Source organism: Oncorhynchus mykiss, chromosome 15 (genome assembly GCF_057628025.1).
Source record: "Oncorhynchus mykiss isolate SJ-2025 chromosome 15, ASM5762802v1, whole genome shotgun sequence".
NCBI classification, from domain to species: Eukaryota; Metazoa; Chordata; class Actinopteri; order Salmoniformes; family Salmonidae; genus Oncorhynchus; species Oncorhynchus mykiss.
The window spans coordinates 24,690,001-24,707,818 of NC_143036.1; the positions used below are offsets into that span (position 1 = coordinate 24,690,001).

A 17,818-nucleotide genomic window follows, 5' to 3' on the forward strand; every position below is an offset into this window, starting at 1 on the left:
ATAAAGTCATCACCTACAGGGAGATGAACCTGGAGAAGAGTCCCCTAAGCAAGCTGGTCCTGGGGCTCTGTTCACAAACACAAACACACCCCACAGAGCCCCAGGACAGCAACACAACTAGACCCAAACAAATGACTTGACACATTGGAAAGAATTAACAAAATAACAGAGCAAACTAGAATGCTATTTGGCCCTAAACAGAGAGTACACAGTGGCAGAATACCTGACCAATCTGACTGACCCAAACTTAAGGAAAGCTTTGACTATGTACAGACTCAGTGAGCATAGCCTTGCTATTAAGAAAGTCAGGCTATGTGCACACTGCCCACAAAATGTGGAGGAAACTGACCTGCACTTCCTACCCTCCTGCCAAATGTATTACCATATTAGAGACACATATTTGCCTCAGATTACACAGATCCACAAAGAATCCCCAAAAGATTTTGATAAACTAACATATCTACTGGGTGAAATATCACAGTGTGCCATCACAGCAGCAAGATTTGTGACCTGTTGCCACAAGAAAAAGTCAACCAATGAAGAACACCATTGTAAATACAACCCATATTTATGCTTAATTATTTTCTCTTTTGTACTTTAACCATTTATACATTGTTACAACACTGTACATATACAGTGCCTTGCAAAAGTATTCATCCCCCTTGGCATTTTTCCTATTTTGTTGCATTACAACCTATAATTTAAATAGGTTTTTATTTGGATTTCATGTAATGGACATACACAAAATAGTCCAAATTGGTGAAGAAAAATGAAAAACATTAGTTGTTTCAAAAAATGTATGAAAAATAAAAAAACGGAAAAGTGGTGCGTGCATATGTATTCACCCTCTTTGCTACGAAGCCCCTAAATTTAGATGTGGTGCAACCAATTACCGTCAGAAGTCACATAATTAGTTAAATAAAGTCCACCTGCGTGCAATCTAAGTGTCACATATATATAATGTATATATCAGGGGCCTTTCGGTATATATTCTGAAAGGCCCCCGAGTCTGCAACACCACCAAGCAAGGGGCACCACCAAGCAAGCAGCACCATGAATACCAAGGAGCTCTCCAAACAGATCAGGGACAAAGTTGTGGAGAAGTACAGATCAGTGTTGGTTTATAAAAAAATATCAGAAACTTTGAACATCCCACGGAGCACCATTAAATCCATTATTAAAAAATGGAAAGAATATGGCACCACAACAAACCTGCCAACAAACCTGCCAAGAGATGAGGCAACAAAGAGACCAAAGATAACCCTGAAGGAGCTGCAAAGCTCCACAGCTGAGATTGGAGTATCTGTCCATAGGACCACTTCAAGCCGTACACTCCACAGAGCTGGGTTTTAAGGAAGAGTGACCAGAAAAAAGCCATTGCTTAAAGAAAAAAATAAGCAAACATGTTTGGTGTTCGCCAAAAGGCATGTGGGAGACTCCCCAAACATATGGAAGAAGGTACTCTGGTCAGATGAGACGAAAATTGAGCTTTTTGGCCATCAAGGAAAATGCTATGTCTGGCGCAAACCCAACACTTCTCATCAGCCCAAGAACACCATCCCACAATGAAGCATGGTGGTGGCAGCATCATGCTGTGGGGATGATTTTCATCAGCAGGGACTGGGAAACTGGTCAGAATTGAAGGAATGATGGATGGGGCAAAATACAGGGAAATTCTTGAGGGAAACTTGTTTCGGTCTTCCAGAGATTTGAGACTGAGACAGAGGTTCACCTTCCAGCAGGACAATGACCATAAGAATACTGCTAAAGCAACACTCAAGTGGTTTAAGGGGAAACATTTAAATGTCTTGGAATGGCCTAGTCAAAGACCAGACCTCAATCCAATTGAGAATCTGTGGTATGACTTAAAGATTGCTGTACACCAGCAGAACCCATCCAACTTGAAGGAGCTAGAGCAGTTTACCTTGAAAAATGGGGCAAAAATCCCAGTGGCTAGATGTGCCAAGCTTATAGAGACATACCCCAAGAGACTTGCAGCTGTAATTGCTGCAAAAGGTAGCTCTACAAAGTATTGACTTTGGGGGTGGTGAATAGTTATACACGCTCAAGTTTTTAGTTTTTTTGTCTTATTTCTTGTTTGTTTCACAATAATGAAAGAAATTGCATCTTCAAAGTGGTAGGCATGTTGTGTAAATCAAATGATACAAATTTTAATTCCAAGTTGTAAGGCAACAAAATAGGAAAAATGCCAAGGGAGGTGAATACTTTCGCAAGCCACTGTACATAATATGACATTTGTAATGTTCTTTTGGAACTTCTGTGAGGGTAATGTTTACTGTTCATTTGTATTGTTTATTTCACTTTTGTAAATGATCCACTTCACTTGCTTTGGCAATGTTAACATATGTTTCCAATGCCAATAAAGCCGCGAGAATTGAATTGAAGAGAGAGAGCGAGAGAGAGCGAAAGAGAGAGAGAGAGCGAAATAGAGAGAGAGAGAGATGGGACTTTGAAAGAGCAGGACAGGGATATGTCTGTGAGAAGGGCAAACGTGTGCCCTGTTTGCACCCGAAACATGATCTACCAGACCAGAGGGACAGTGTGTGTGTGTGTGTGTGTGTGTGTGTGTGTCTACCTTTGGTTGTTTCTAATCAGGACAGGATACTGTATATAGGTCAATTGACTAAGCGAGCAGAAAGAGAGAGAGAGAGAGAGAGAGAGAGAGAGAGAGAGAGAGAGAGAGAGAGAGAGAGAGAGAAAGCCATAGACTGAGACCACTACAGATATCCCCTGAGTGACTGAAAAGCAGAAGAAGACAGATGTGCTAAACCTTCTGTCCTTACTCTCAGAACACAACATAAGGTACATGTGGGGTTGCAATATCACACACAAAGCACACTCCATCCACACACGCACTCCGGTACTCACTCACACAGGGGGAGCGAGCATGGGGGGGACTAAGACTCTGAGCAGCTCTTCTCTTTCGAAATTTATCGGAGGAGAGCAGAGAGGAGAGCACTCTGTGTGTGTGTGTGTGTGTGTGTGTGTGTGTGTGTACGGGGACACACACTGGACACACACATGAGCTCTGCTTGCCACAGTAGCAGAACAGTTTATGCTCAAAGATAAAGACAGTGAGATCTTACAGGAGTTCGTATGCACTGTTAAGACAAAAAAACAAACCAGTCCAAACAAACCAGTCTTTTCAGCTGACTGCAGTCAATGCAGGCATCAAATCAAATCAAGCTTTATTTATACAGCACATTTCAGACATGGAATCAATGTGCTTCACAGGAGAAAAAAAACGAACAAAAACGATGTGTTTTTGTGAAATGTTTACTACACAACAAACATAAGAGGATTAAAAACAAAAGAAAAACAATAAAAACTGAACGACTAAAAAGCACCCAAAGGTAAAGCAAAGCTAAAAATCTGTATTTTAAGATCTCTTTTTAAAATGACCACAGTTCCAGCCCTGCTTGTAATAAAAGCATGGATGAGTCTCTCTGTATCAGACTAAGAGAGAAACGGCCACACCTTGGCAATGTTCCTCAGGTGGTAAAAAGCTATTTTGGTCACATTCCTCATGTGTGATTCGAAATTGAGTTCAGAATCTAAAATAAAAGCTAGGTTTTTTACCTGGTGTTTTATCTTTATTGCCGTGAATTACAATGTGTGGACAGATTCGCTCTCTGTGCTTTGGCACGAACAATAAGCACAATATATACAAAAGTATGTGGACACCCCTTTAAATTAGAGGATTCTGCTATTTCGGCCACAACCATTGCTGACAGGTGTATAAAATCGAGCACACAGCCATGCAATCTCCATAGACAAACATTGGCAGTAGAATGGCCTTACTGTAGAGCTCAGTGACTTTCAACGTGGCAGTTTGTCAAATTTCTGCCCTGATAAAGCTGCCCCGGTCAACTGTAAGTAGGGATGCACGATATATCGGTGAACTTATTGGAAACAGTCGATATTAGCTAAAAATGCCAACATCGGCATCGGCCCAAAGTCTAGATTAACGCCGATGTGCAAAATCGATGTCAAAGCTGACGTGCATAGCTATATAACGTGGGTACATGACGTAATGACGCCACTTGAAATACAGCATTCCTAACTTAGCCCACAATGTCTGCTGCTTGGATCGAGCAGTCAACAAGTCAAGCAGTCATTTGAAAGAGTAAGACAATTTCAGCGAGACGACTTAAAGGTGAAATCCATTAAAGCCAAGATAATGGAATTCATTGCCCTTGACAATCAACCGTTCTCTGTCGTAGGTGATGTTGGCTTTCACCGACTGGTCGAGCAGCAGTACACACTACACACTATTTTTCAGATGTTGCCCTCCCGGAGTTACACAGTAATAGCGTCACTGCTATTAGCTTCATGACTGACATTTGGACCAGCGATGTCAGCCCCATGAGCATGCTGAGTCTGACAGCACAGTGGGTCGACGATGATTTCGTACTGAGGAAAGCTGTATTGCATGCTCAAGAATGTGCTGGTTGTCATACCGATGCTGCCATTTCAATGTCATTTGAGAACATGTTTGAAACTCGGAAACATGAACACACTCCTAGCTCCATTCGAACAACTGACTCGAGAAATAAGCTCATCAACTGCGCCTGTAGCAGACGTGATACCCTCGGTCACGGCACTGAAAAGCCTGCTCAACAAAACTGCCGACACAGGCTGTGAACAAGCGATTCGATAGCATTCTCTCTTTACTGTGTCACCACCGTGTTCGATGCTAGGTACAAGGACAGCTACTTTGATGCAGACAAGAAACAGTTACTCCCAATCACAGCCGGAAGTGATACAGCCTGGATTTGAACCAGGGACTGTAGTGACGCCTCTTCACTGAAATGCAGTGCCTTAGACCGCTGCGTGTGTGAGTGTGTGTGTGTGTGTGTGTGAACTATTTAACTGTTCTAGAATGCTTGAAAGGCCACAAAAAAAAGTAATATCGGTTATCTGTATCGTTTTTTTTGGCAATGAAAATATTGGATATCGGTATGTAATATCGGTGCATCACTAACTGTAAATGTTGTTATTGTGAAGTGGAAAACGTCTAGGAGCAACAATGGCTCAGCCGCAAAGTGGTAGGCCACACAAGCTCACAGAACGGGACCGCCGAGTGCTGAAGCGAGTAGCACATAAAAATCGTCTGTCCTCGGTTGCAACACTCACTACTGAGTTCCAAACTGCCTCTGGAAGCAACGTCAGCACAAGAACTGTTCGTCGCGAGCTTCATGAAAATGGGTTTCCACAAGCCTAAGATCACTATGGGCAATGCCAAGTGTTGACTTCAGTGGTGTAAAGCTTGCTGCTATTGGGGGAAAGGGGGATACCTAGTCAGTTGTACAACTGAATGTATTCAACTGAAATGTGTCTTCCACATTTAACCCAACCCCTCTGAATCATAGAGGTGCAGGGGGCTGCCTTAATCAACATCCACATCTTCAGCACCCAGGGAACAGTGGGTTAACTGCCTTGCTCTGGGGCAGAATGACAGATTTTTACCTTGTCTGCTCAGGGATTTGATCTATCAACTTTTCAGTTAATGCTCTAACCACTAGGCTACCTGCTGATTCTGGAACAGAGGAAACAAATTATCTGGAGTGATGAATCACGCTTCACCATCTGTCAGTCCGACGGACAAATCTGGGTTTTGGCGGATGTCAGGAGTACACTACCTGCCCAAATGCATAGCGCTAACCGTAAAGTTATGTAGAGGAGGAATATTGGCTGTTTTCATGGTTAGGGCTAGGCCCCTTAGTTCCAGTGAAGGGAAATCTTAACGCTACAGCATACAATTACATTATAGATGATTCTGTGCTTCAAACTTCATGGCAACAGTTTGGGGAAGGCCTTCCTGTCACAGAATGACAATGCCCCTGTGTACAAAGCGAGGTCCATAAAGAAATGGTTTGTCGAGATCGGTGTGGAAGAACTTGACTGGCCTGCACAGAGCCCTGACCTGAACCCCATCGAACACCTTTGGGATGAATTGGATCGCTGACTGTAAGCCAGGCCTAATTGCCCAACATCAGTGCCCCGACCTCACCTCACTGATGTTCTTGTGGCTGAATGGAAGCAATCCCGCAGCAATGTTCCAACATCTAGTGGAAAGCTTTCCCAGAAGAGTGGAGGCTGTTATAGCAGTAAAGGGGGGACCAACTCTATATTAATGCCCATAATTTTGGAATGGGATGTTCGACAAGCAGGTGTCCACATACTTTTGGTCATGTAGTGTACCTCAGTCTTGTTTTGATTTAGCTGAAGGAAGTTGTGAGCCATCGAAGTATTTAAATCACTAATATAGTCTAATCATTTATTTGTGCAGCTAAAATCCTCTGGTGACACAGAAATGTAAAGTTGTGTATTGTCCACGGAACAGTCTAAATAAATGCTGTGCTTTCTGATAACGCTGCCAAGGGGGAACATATATAAACTGAACAGTACCGAACCCAAAATCAAACCTTGTGGAATGCCACATGTGATATGTATTTTCTATGAGTTATGTTCACCAAGGGTGACAAAAGGTCCCAATTTAGAACTGGACTGGAGAAGCCAACCCACCTCTCCAGTCTATCCAGAAGGACGTCATGGTCAACAGTGTTGAATGCGGAACTTAAATCCAAGACAGAGAGCTGTTTGGTATCTGTGTTGGCTCTAAGATAATTTACCACTTTAACTAAGGCCGTCTCTGTGCTGTGGTGGGCCCGAAAACCAGATTGGATTTTTTCTTTTTACATATAGTTGGCAGTTAGAAAATCATTTTGCTTTTAGAACACCAATTTCTCCAGAATTTTGCTTAATAATGGAAGGTTAGAGATTGGCTGAAAATGGCTAAAAGCTGAAGAATCTAGATCACTTTTCTTCAGAAGGCATTTCACCACAGCAGTTTTTAGTGTGGTGGGGAAAGTGCCCGTGGACAGGGAGTGATTAACAATAGCTTGCACTTCTTCAGATATGCAATTAAAACCTGTTTTGAAGAAGGTGGTGGGGATAGACAGGTAGAAGGCCTAAGTTGTGATATTACTTTCCTGAGCATGTCTGTGTCAACAGGGAAAATAAATCCGTAGTGGCTCTGCATGGTAGTCTTCGGCACGTACAGTATATCATCAAACTCCTCATCAGGTCTTGCTTGACTGATACCCAGCCTAAAGTTTGTTATCTTATCTCTCAAATATACTGCAAACTCATCACATTTGGAGGAAAGTTCACATAGGTTTGCAGGGGTAGGCTTTATCAGGCCATCAATTGTCAAGAAGAGCTCTCGAATTATTATTAGTTTATAAATGTTTCGAGCTAATTCTTTAGAGCACTACTTCACTGCTCTGGTATCACTGAGGGGGGCGAGGAGTGCATGGAGGGACTGAACCATTTGATTTGTGGTTAAAAAGGAGACCAGTCCAGAGACAGGTCAAAAGCCATCACCAACAACACTCCTAACCAGAGAATCCTGGAAAGACAAAAGTAGTGCAATCTGAACTAGAGGTTGACCGATAAAGATTTTTCAACGCTGATACCGATACCGATTATTGGAGGACCAAAAAAAGCCGATACCGATTAATCGGCCAATTTAAAAATACATGTATTTGAAATAATGACAATTACAACAATACTGAATGAACACTTATTTTAACTTAATATAATACATCAATAAAATAAATGTAGCCTCAAATAAATAATCAAACATGTTCAATTTGGTTTAAATAATGCAAAAACAAAGTGTTGGAGAAGAAAGTAAAAGTGCAATATGTGCCATGGAAAAAAGCTAACGTTTAAATTCCTTGCTCAGAATGTGACAACATATGAAAGCTGGTGGTTCCTTTTAACATGAGTCTTCAATATTCCCAGGTTTAGGTTGTAGTTATTATAGGAATTATAGGACTATTTCTCTCTATACCATTTGTATTTCATTAATCTTTGACTATTGGATGTTCTTATAGGCACTTTATTATTGCCGGTGTAACAGTATAGCTTCCATCCCTCTCCTCGCTCCTACCTGGGCTCGAAGCAGCGTTACCCATGCAGAGCAAGGGGAACAACTACTCCAAGTCTCAGAGCGAGTGATGTTTGAAATGCTATTAGTGCGCACCTCGCTAACTAGCTAGCCATTTCACATTGGTTACACCAGCCTAATCTCGGGAGTTGATAGGTTTGAAGTCATAAACAGCTGCTGGCAAACACACAAAAGTGCTCTTTAAATGAATGCTTATGAGCCTGCTGCTGCCTACCATCGCTCAGTCAGACTGCTCTATCATAGACTTAATTAAAACATAATAACACACAGAAATATGAGCCTTAGGTCATTAATATGGTTCGAATCCAGAAACTATCATCTCGAAAACAAGACGTTTATTCTTTCAGTGAAATACGGAACCGTTCCGTATTTTATCTAACGGGTGGCATCCATAAGTCTAAATATTGCTGTTACATTGCACAACCTTCAATGTTATGTCATAATTACGTAAAATGCTGGCAAATTAGTTGGCCCATACACTGACTCTGTGTGCAATGAATGCAAGAGAAGTGACACAATTTCACCTGGTTAATATTGCCTGCTAACCTGGATTTCTTTCAGCTAAATATGCAGGTTTAAAAATATATACTTCTGTGTATTGATTTTAAGAAAGACATTGATGTTTATGGTTAGGTACACATTGGAGCAACGATACGCACCACATCGATTATATGCAACGCAGGACACGCTAGATAAACTACTAATATCACCAACCATGTGTAGTTAACTAGTGATTATGATTGATTGATTGATTGTTTTTTATAAGATAAGTTTAATGCTAGCTAGCAACTTACCTTGGCTTACTGCATTCGCGTAACAGGCAGGCTCCTCGTGGAGAGCAATGAGAGGCAGGTGGTTAGAGCGTTGGACTAGTTACCCACAAGGTTGCAAGATTGAATCCCTGAGCTGACAAGGTAAAAATCTGTCGTTCTGCCCCAGAACAAGGCAGTTAACCCACCGTTCCTAGGCCGTCATTGAAAATAAGAATGCGTTCTTAACTGACTTGCCTAGTAAAATAAAGGTGAAAAAAAAAAATATATATATATATATATATTTTAAATCGGCCAAATCGGTGTCCAAAAATATCGATTTCCGATTGTTATGAAAACCTGAAATCGGCCATTCCTATTAATCGGTCGACCTCTAATCTGAACTACAGTAGATGGATAGATAGGGGTATATCAATGTGAGTACACATATGTTTTAAAAGGCAAGAGGGAGAGAGGGGTGGGGACTGTGAAGAGAGTCTTGTTCCATCCCAAATGGCTCCCTATTCCCTTCATAGTGCACTACTTTTGACCAGGGTCCATGGGGAATAAAGAGCCATTTGGGACACAGCCAGGGACAGAAGAGTGGGAGTGTGAGGAGAGAGAGAGGAAGAGAAGAGGTAAAAGTCACCCCCATACCTCTGCTGTTTCCATAGTGATACGGTCAACATTTTATGGGTATGGGGAGCCACTTTTGAGGAATGCCTTCGCTCGCACACACTTTATTTATTTATTTTATTTGACCTTTTATTTAAACAGGTAGGCTAGTTGAGAACAAGTTCTCATTTGCAACTGCAACCTGGCCAAGATAAAGCGTAGCAATTCGACACATACAACGACACAGAGTTACACATGGAATAAACAAAACATACAGTAGAACAAAAGAAAACAAAAGGTCTATGTGCAAATGAGGTAAGATAAGGGAGTTAAGGCTTGAACAGATGAAGAAGGATACACACCCCATGTACCACACACACACACACACACACACACACACACACATACAGAGACACACAGACACACAAACAATTTAAAGACAAAGGCAATCCAATTTTTAAAAATAACTGTATCAGGGTTTATTCTGGGTCAAAAAGGAGCTGAGGTGGTGGTCATGGTGGGGTTGTGGTAACTGGTGCCCTCCTGTTGGCCGCAGGCCAAAATGTAGCTGTTTTAAAGCAAATTTCTTGCAATTCTACACCTTTTTACATGTTGCGGAGAGAAAATGTTGCAGTTTTAAAGCTAATTTTGTGTTCTACGCATTTTGCCATGGCTTATGCTATCTGAGTGACTCAAATGTTATAACAAAATAAATGGGGGCACCATGCCATGACAAAAATACTTCCCCTGACTGTCTAGCTTTTATTTGGATGATTATTGGTTCTCAAAGATCATTTCATTTAAAAATATTTAGGTCCATGATCTTTTCTACATACTTTCTATCTGCTTTTAGTCGTTTAAGTTAACACTGAAACATTTTTTTTTACTGTTTGGAAATAGGCGGACCAAAAAAACACACGCAGAATAAACCCTGTGGATATCTGTCACTATCGTTAATGACCTTACGTAGAAGTCAACACACCCTCACTCACGCACGCACATACCTTAGAAGAGCCAAAGGATTTTTTATCTGCTCATCTCCTATTCACAGTAAGTTGACATGCACAGACAAGTCTCAAGTCCTTGTAATCACCAACAACACTACAGTTGAAATGAAACAGACTATCGTCAACGTTGAGTGACGGACTGAACAAAGCCAACACGGTCAACGGAACGCTAGCCTAGCGACTGGTGCCTCTGTCACAGACTGTATCCCAAATGGAACCCTATTCCTATACGCTCTGGTCAAAAGTAATGCAAGATAGGGAATATGGTGCAATTTGGGCCACTATCTCTACGAATGCTGCCTCTAATCAGCCTTACAGGGGTGATGTGTTTGCCCAGAGCATCCTGTTAAAGCCAGGGTTAAAGAAGGCTAATATCAGAGCCATGTTTTTCTCCCAGTGCAGTCCCAGCCACCGCTGGAGTCTTGTGTCGTAAGGGACGGTCAATTATTGGTCCTGCAGGCAGTTTGTGTGTAGTGTAGGTGGACTCTGCTAAGCATGCTCCGTAGGGTAGGTAATGATGTGAGGGGCCTTGTCAGCTCAACCTTCAACCCTCCATTCATCTCTCTCTCTCTCTTGCTCTCTCTCTCTTACACAAACACATACACACAAACCAGGACACATGCAGGCACGCTTACTAATGCATGCAGTGCCTTCAGAAATGATTCATCCCCCTCGACTTACTTTTGTTGTGTTACAGCCTGAATTAAAAATAGATCCAATATTTGTTTTTTTCACCCATCTACACACAATACCCCATAATGACAAAGTGAAAACATGTATTTAGTTTATTGAAAAAGTTGATTGAAAATTACATATATATTTAATTTAAATACAGTTGAAGTTGGAAGTTTACATACACCTAAGCTAAATACATTTAAACTCAGTTTTTTCACAATTCCTGACATTTAATCCTAGTACAAATTCCCTGTCTCGGGTCAATTAGAATCAACACTTTATTTTAAGAATGTGAAATGTCAGAATAATAGTAGAGAGGATGATTTATTTCAGCTTTTATTTATTTCATCACATTCCCAGTGGAACAGAAGTTCACACACATACAATTAGTATTTGTTAGCATTGCCTTTAAATTGTTTAACTTGGGTCAATGTTTCGGGTAGCCTTCCACAAGCTTCCCACAATAAGTTGGGTGAATTTTGTCCCATTCCTCCTGGCAGAGCTGGTGTAACTGAGTCAGGTTTGTAGGCCTCCTTGCTCGCACACGCTTTTTAAGTTCTGCCCTCACATGTTCTATAGGATTGAGGTCTTTGTAGTGACTGGGTGTATTGATACACCATCCAAAGTGTAATTAATAACTACCATGCTCAAAGGAATATTCAATGTCTGATTTTTATTTTCATTGTGAGGAATTGGGAAACCTCCCTGGTGTTTCTGGTTGAATCTGCGTTTCAAATTCACTGCTCGACTGAGGGACCTTACAGATAATTGTACAGTGGTTGCTCCACTAAAAGTTTAGTGATTATGCTGCGGTACTTAGAGGTCCTTTGTGGTTTAGTACGGTACCCTGCGTCACCACTTCTTTGCTCCAGACCAGCGCAAGGGGAAGTTAGAGTCCTGATGATGCTTTTGGGTTCTATAATGTGTCTCTAATTGACAATGAATGGGCGACATAAACCTAAATAGAAACTGATAATTGTGCACAGCTTCAGTATGACTTACTAAAACTGTTGTTACACTAAGGTTTTTATTCTTTTATTTGGATGATTTTGCACTTACTGTAGTAGTGTAGCCCGGTCTTTAATTAAGACATGTTTTGGTTATCCTGACCTGGACACCATGTACAGTATTATCATAGCCCATTATGGGCTGTTAGCAGGACAATATACCTTGACCAAAACCTCTCTGTATTTTGATAGTTTGTGGATGGGGCCTCCCCATTGGCGTCGCTGTCTAGGTCACCGCATCACAATGCAAAATTAGTTGCTACAGATACTCATGTTGGGCGCCACCGGGAGACCCATGAGGCGGCTTTTGGTTTTAATTTAGAATCCTCCAATCCTCTATATCTAATTATTGGCGGAGAGTCACGTCACATTTGTCGATATACTGTAGGCCTATGAGTCTCACTAGCGTTGAGTAATGTGCTGTTAAAAGTGGTGTAGGTTTTATTTATTTAAAGGGCATATTGAAGTTAGCAATAGGATTTGAATCAATAGCCTACAACTATTTTAGCACCATTTTGCTCTATTCTGAGAAAAGCATGGGGACTGGTCTTGATAAATCAATGAGATTTTTATTTTCACTGAATCTTCGTTTGGGTATTGGTTAGATGAAAATGACACAGTTAGGGTGTAGAAATGTTATGCTCTTAGTGTATCCTTTATTTAACTATTCAAGTCAGTTAAGAACACATTTTTATTTACAAGGACAGCCTACTCCTTCCTCCCCATCTGGGAATTGAACCCTGGTCTCCCACGTGCCTGCACAACACAGGGATTCTTTAGCTAAATAGCCAAGCACTGTATCCTACTCCCGCCCATCACGTTGTACAGTGCCATATTTTACGTTCCATCCCAACGGAAACACCATAATATTAATCAAATTAATTAAGCAACATTTCTTAAAATCAGTCCCATATATTATGTTTTTACAAAAAAAGGTTTTAAATTCTCGAACACAGCCACTATTGAAGGCTATGAAACACTTCTCAAAGATGCCCTCTGGTGGTCAAACTAGCACTAACTAGCATTAATGGTACCAGTGGTTGGAAATTAAATAACGTGCCATAGAATTCTGCGGCACCACGCAAGCTGTGCTGCAGTACGCTGCAACTTTTAAAGGACGAACCACTGTGTGTGTAGTGTACAGATATGAGGTAGTCATTCAAAAATCATGTTAAACACTATTATTACACACAGGGTGAGTCCACACAACTTATTATGTGACTTGTTAAGCACATTTTTACTCCTGAACTTATTTAGGCTTGCCATAACAAAGGGGTTGAATACTTATTGACTCAAGACATTTCAGCTTTTCATTTTTAATTTGTAAACATTTCTAAAAACATAATTCCACTTGAATATTATGGGATGTTGTGTGTAGATCAGTGACACAAAATCTCAATTTGATCCATTTTAAATTCAGGCATTTTAAATGCAGTGGCAGCCACGATTTAGCAGTATAGGGGAAACACTGACGTAACACCCTGTCTCTGCCAGTGTTGGGACATTAAGCAGCTGTTACCCCAGACTGAGGGTTGTCCCCTTTGCCCCAATTACCCAGCTGGGGGGTATGGGCAGACTGCCCTCTAGATCCTGCCCTTAAGAGTCCAACCCACCACTCTGTGTTTACATTATTTATCACATCATTAGTCTGCTCATAATTGACATAATTGTGTACAAACTGCTGACAGCTTGCCTTTGTTAGAGTTCCATGAAGATGTGAGGTGAACTACAGAGGAAAGGCTCTAGTCATAAGGAGACATTTTAGGAACCTGGGTTCTACAGGGGGCTAGACTAGTCGAGTAGAGATATGGTAGAGAGATATGGAAGACCATCCCTCACCGTAACCTCCACATGTGCCGGTCTAGCCACATTTATAACGGAACCCAATCAGCAAAGCTAATTGAGACTAATTCTGTTAGCGACGGCTAATTGTGTGTCCCGAGAGCTCTGAGAGGAATGTCTGTTCCCGTCCCTGTTCATCCCCCGACCTCTATGCTAAACAGAACGCATTGGAGAACGTACAATATGAGAACCAGGGTTGGGGTTAATTCCACTAATTAAATTCTAATTAAATTCCCTCTGACTGTAAATTCAATTCAATTGCAATTCCTCAGAATGATTATGTCACTATACTAGTTATACTTGAAATATAGAAATACAAGTTTAAATTATTATTTTAAAATCCTGCAGTCAATGTTTTATACTAAGTGCATTAACTCCATTACATAACTGTGAAATGTACATATATTGAATTCTAATTCAATTCAATTCCAAAGATGAAATGTTTTTACAATTCCAATACAAAATGTTTAATTCCAATTCAATTCCAATCCCATAACCTAAAGATTGTTGAAATTCATTTTTTTTTTTAATTCGACCTTAAATAATTCCACTGCACAACCTCACCTCCACCCCCCAAAAAGTATTTTGTGAACTAACACTTCCACTTTACTTTTCTTCCCACCTTACTAGCTCTAACTTTGCTGATAGCTACTTTATTGTGGAAAAATGTACTTATTATGACTGTGATATGGTTCTCCCAACCTAGCATTCTTAAGATGAATGCACTAACTAAGTCACTCTGGGTAAGAGTGTCTGCTAAATGACTCAAATGTCAATGTTAATGTGAACATACATTCTCCACTTCATGAGTGAATTCAAGAATTTCTAATTGAATTGGAATTGACCCCAACTCTGATGAGAACATATGACAGGACTATGAGAACTTGATGTGAACCTCATGATCCGCGAAATTCCACTTTCCAGGGATATATATATACTGTATTGTATGCACAAGCTACATACGTTTAATAACACCTGAAACAGTCAGTAGCCCAGTTTACTCAGCAAAGGGGGCCAGTAAAAACCTTTAGAAATTAGATTGTTATAACAGATATATAACGATTAATCAAAGGTGTCTTACCGAGGTAGAGGGAGGCATTCTCCTTCTTGACGTTGTCGTCCAGGTAGGTGGGTCCCAGGGTATAGATGGGCGTCGACCCCATACCCACCAGGATCTGTGCACAGATAAATAGCGCCACGTACAGGTTGTGTTCGTTACCCTCCTGGTCTCGGGGGCACGACGCCACGTCCAAGGCATCCCGCCCGCTGCCGTTCCCGCTCTGGCACAGACCCTCGTGGCCCGTGGACGAGTTGAGCTCCTGGATCTGGTAGGGTGGTGAGATGAAGTGTGGCAAGGAGAACAGAGCCGCTCCTACGGCTATGAACACCCCTCCTACCGCCAGCCAACGCGGCCTCTGACCCCTGCCTCCAAAGTAGGAGATGAAGACGACGACAAAGAGAGAGCCGATGTCAAAGCAGCTGACAAGAAGGCCGGACTCGGAGCTGCGGAGGCTGTAACGCTTCTCGATGGTGGTGATGACGCTACTCAGGTAGCCCGATACCATCAGCGACTGGATGAACGTCAGGTAGCACATGCAGAACAGGAAGCAGCGCGAGTCGGCCAGGATGGCTTGCACATACTTGCTGGCGGGGATACGGAGGAAGCGGGTTAAAGAGAAGCCTAGTTTCTTATCCCTGGCTCCAGTGGCCATGGAGCTTCTCAGCCCCATCAGGCTGGAGGCCGAGGGGGACTGGAGCTTGAAGTCTGTCAGAAAGGAGGGAGACTCTGCCTGGCTAGAGTCAGGGTCAGTGGGGGTTTGGCGATGGAGCTGGCTGCTGTGGTGGTCGGTGGCTGCTGTGGCCATGGAGGTTTGGGTGGTATGGACCAAACGTGGTTCCCCCAGCAGAGGCTCATCACAGCCTGACAGACAGGGCCCATTCAGGATGGGGAGACTCTTGGACTTGAAGCAGCTCCCTGTGTCATGGGTCATGTACTGATACTGGTTCTGGAACTGTAGGACCTCACGGACCTCCAGGGAATCTGATAGGTCGGAGCCCGTCTCGTCGTTGTCTGATGACATCATTGTGTTTGTTGGGCTACTGAAGATAACTAAGGCTTGAGTATCACTGTATCTCAGCTTAGCTTATTTGGATCCCCATTAGCTGTTGCTCGGGCAGCAACTACTCTTTCTGGGGGCCAGTGTCTCAGAGTGGATAGCTAGAGCCACATTAGCACACAGTACTAGTGTGACTACTAATACTTCTGGGCAGACAGCAGTAGAAAGTACACTGCCCTGACAGTAGATATGGAGACCTGTGTTGGTGCTGGTGGGACTCTCTAGCAATGGACATGATTCAGCTGCATTGTTGTTTGCACTTAGCAGAGCAATGCTGCTTTGCTTATATCACAAACATACTATGTATGCTCCTCATTTGGGCTAAAATAAATCAATAAAAATATCTCACAAACAACTAAACAGCGCTATCTGGGTTGGATAGAAAAACATAACGTTTTTCAACTGTGTGATTCCAGCGAGCCAGCCCGACCGTTATTTATATGAAGTAATTCTGTTGACAGGCAACAAGCAAGCAAAACACTAAGGGAACTATGTAAGCTATCTGAGATGTTTGGATTTGGAGAAGATAATAGATCCTTTGTATAGTTTTTTTTTTTTGTCCTGTTTTTCGTTTTTCTGGTCAGTGGTGATTTGATCGCTCTTTGTTTAGTTGTCACTGCATTAAGTCCTCGTGGGGAAGCTTGTTTCTCTCTCAAACAGCTGAGCAGAATCCTACAGAGAAATGACAGTGGAGACAATTAACCACAAAAGCATTCACCTGACAGCACTTTGTGACATAAACTGGTGTAAGAAGGGCTTTATAAATACATTTGATTGATTGACAAATAGGCTATTCTCCATGTGTACAAGGTTGTTACATGTGTTACATCTCCATCGTGGTTCGTCTTTCCTATATCCCACTGGCAACATTGTGTCATTTTTGAAACAAGTCATACGATATAGGTTACATATTCGATGAATAACGGTCAACAAGAAACAGTAATTTCTTACAAAACAAATCAACATAATTGAGTCGAAATTAAAAACCTGCCATAGCAAATCTCCCGTTCTGTCAAGCGATGAATTCAGAGAACAATGAAAAACACCACTGGTTACCCTTTCAGAAAATATAGGCTACATGATTCAAGTAACTATTCAGACATACAGCTGTAACCGTTCTTGAACTTAACTGTTATGTTGACACCAAACTTCCAGACAATGTAAAGAGAAAAGCGACCGTAAGATGCCATCGTTTACCGTATTGAGGCTCGAATCCTCGCGCAGGACCGAGAGACGGAAGTAGGCTGTTGTCTCCAACGCTGCCACTCAGTGAATGAGATTGCGGGTGGTGTGGGGGAATAGGCTAATGTAAAGGGGCGAATCATTTTTCACGCAAGCGACCGGGATTTGTAGTCCTTCCATCGCCATGCTCTCCCTTAATTTCCCTTACGTTCTCTCCAAACATGAGAAACAAGTGGTGATTGTCTGCTCTAGCCTACTCGGATTGTCGTGAAAACGACACACGGAGCGTCAGAAAAGATGATGGATGTTTCGCTATAAATGTAATCGATTATGTGGACAGTGAGACACAAAGTTCCAAAATGATTGGTCAGCCGCTCAGCTCATTCAGAACACAGCATTATAATCGACAGCTGGGACCCTCGTTGACCCCACCGGGGTTTGACTGCGGGAATGAATTGGCTATTTGCACAATCGCCTCTATTCTTGGGGAAAAAAACCTTACTGCAGCCACTTATCCAGAAGTTGCATGGCATTTGAATTGAAAGTAAGGAATACTTTCAATTCAAATGCTATGCAGCTTGTAAACTCAATGTATGTGAATTAATTTTAAAGCATTGCGTTTGTT

General features: G+C 41.9%; 1 protein-coding gene across 2 annotated transcripts in view; it reads right to left on the reverse strand.

Annotated features, from left to right (window-relative positions):
* Window positions 1-17,586, reverse strand: part of LOC110489841 (solute carrier organic anion transporter family member 5A1) — a 91,080-nt gene extending 73,494 nt beyond the window's left edge. Inside the window, exons 1-2 of one of the 2 annotated variants that reach the window (XM_021562783.3) lie at window positions 17,209-17,586; window positions 14,976-16,683 (exon numbers count right to left, since the gene is read on the reverse strand). In XM_021562783.3, the coding sequence (XP_021418458.3) occupies window positions 14,976-15,978 (1,003 nt within the window). In that variant the 5' untranslated portion in view covers window positions 15,979-16,683; window positions 17,209-17,586. Of the gene's footprint in view, window positions 1-14,975; window positions 16,684-17,141 lie in introns of both variants that reach the window. The other variant, XM_021562784.3, reaches the window with a different exon arrangement.
* Window positions 17,587-17,818: the final 232 nt, after the last annotated feature.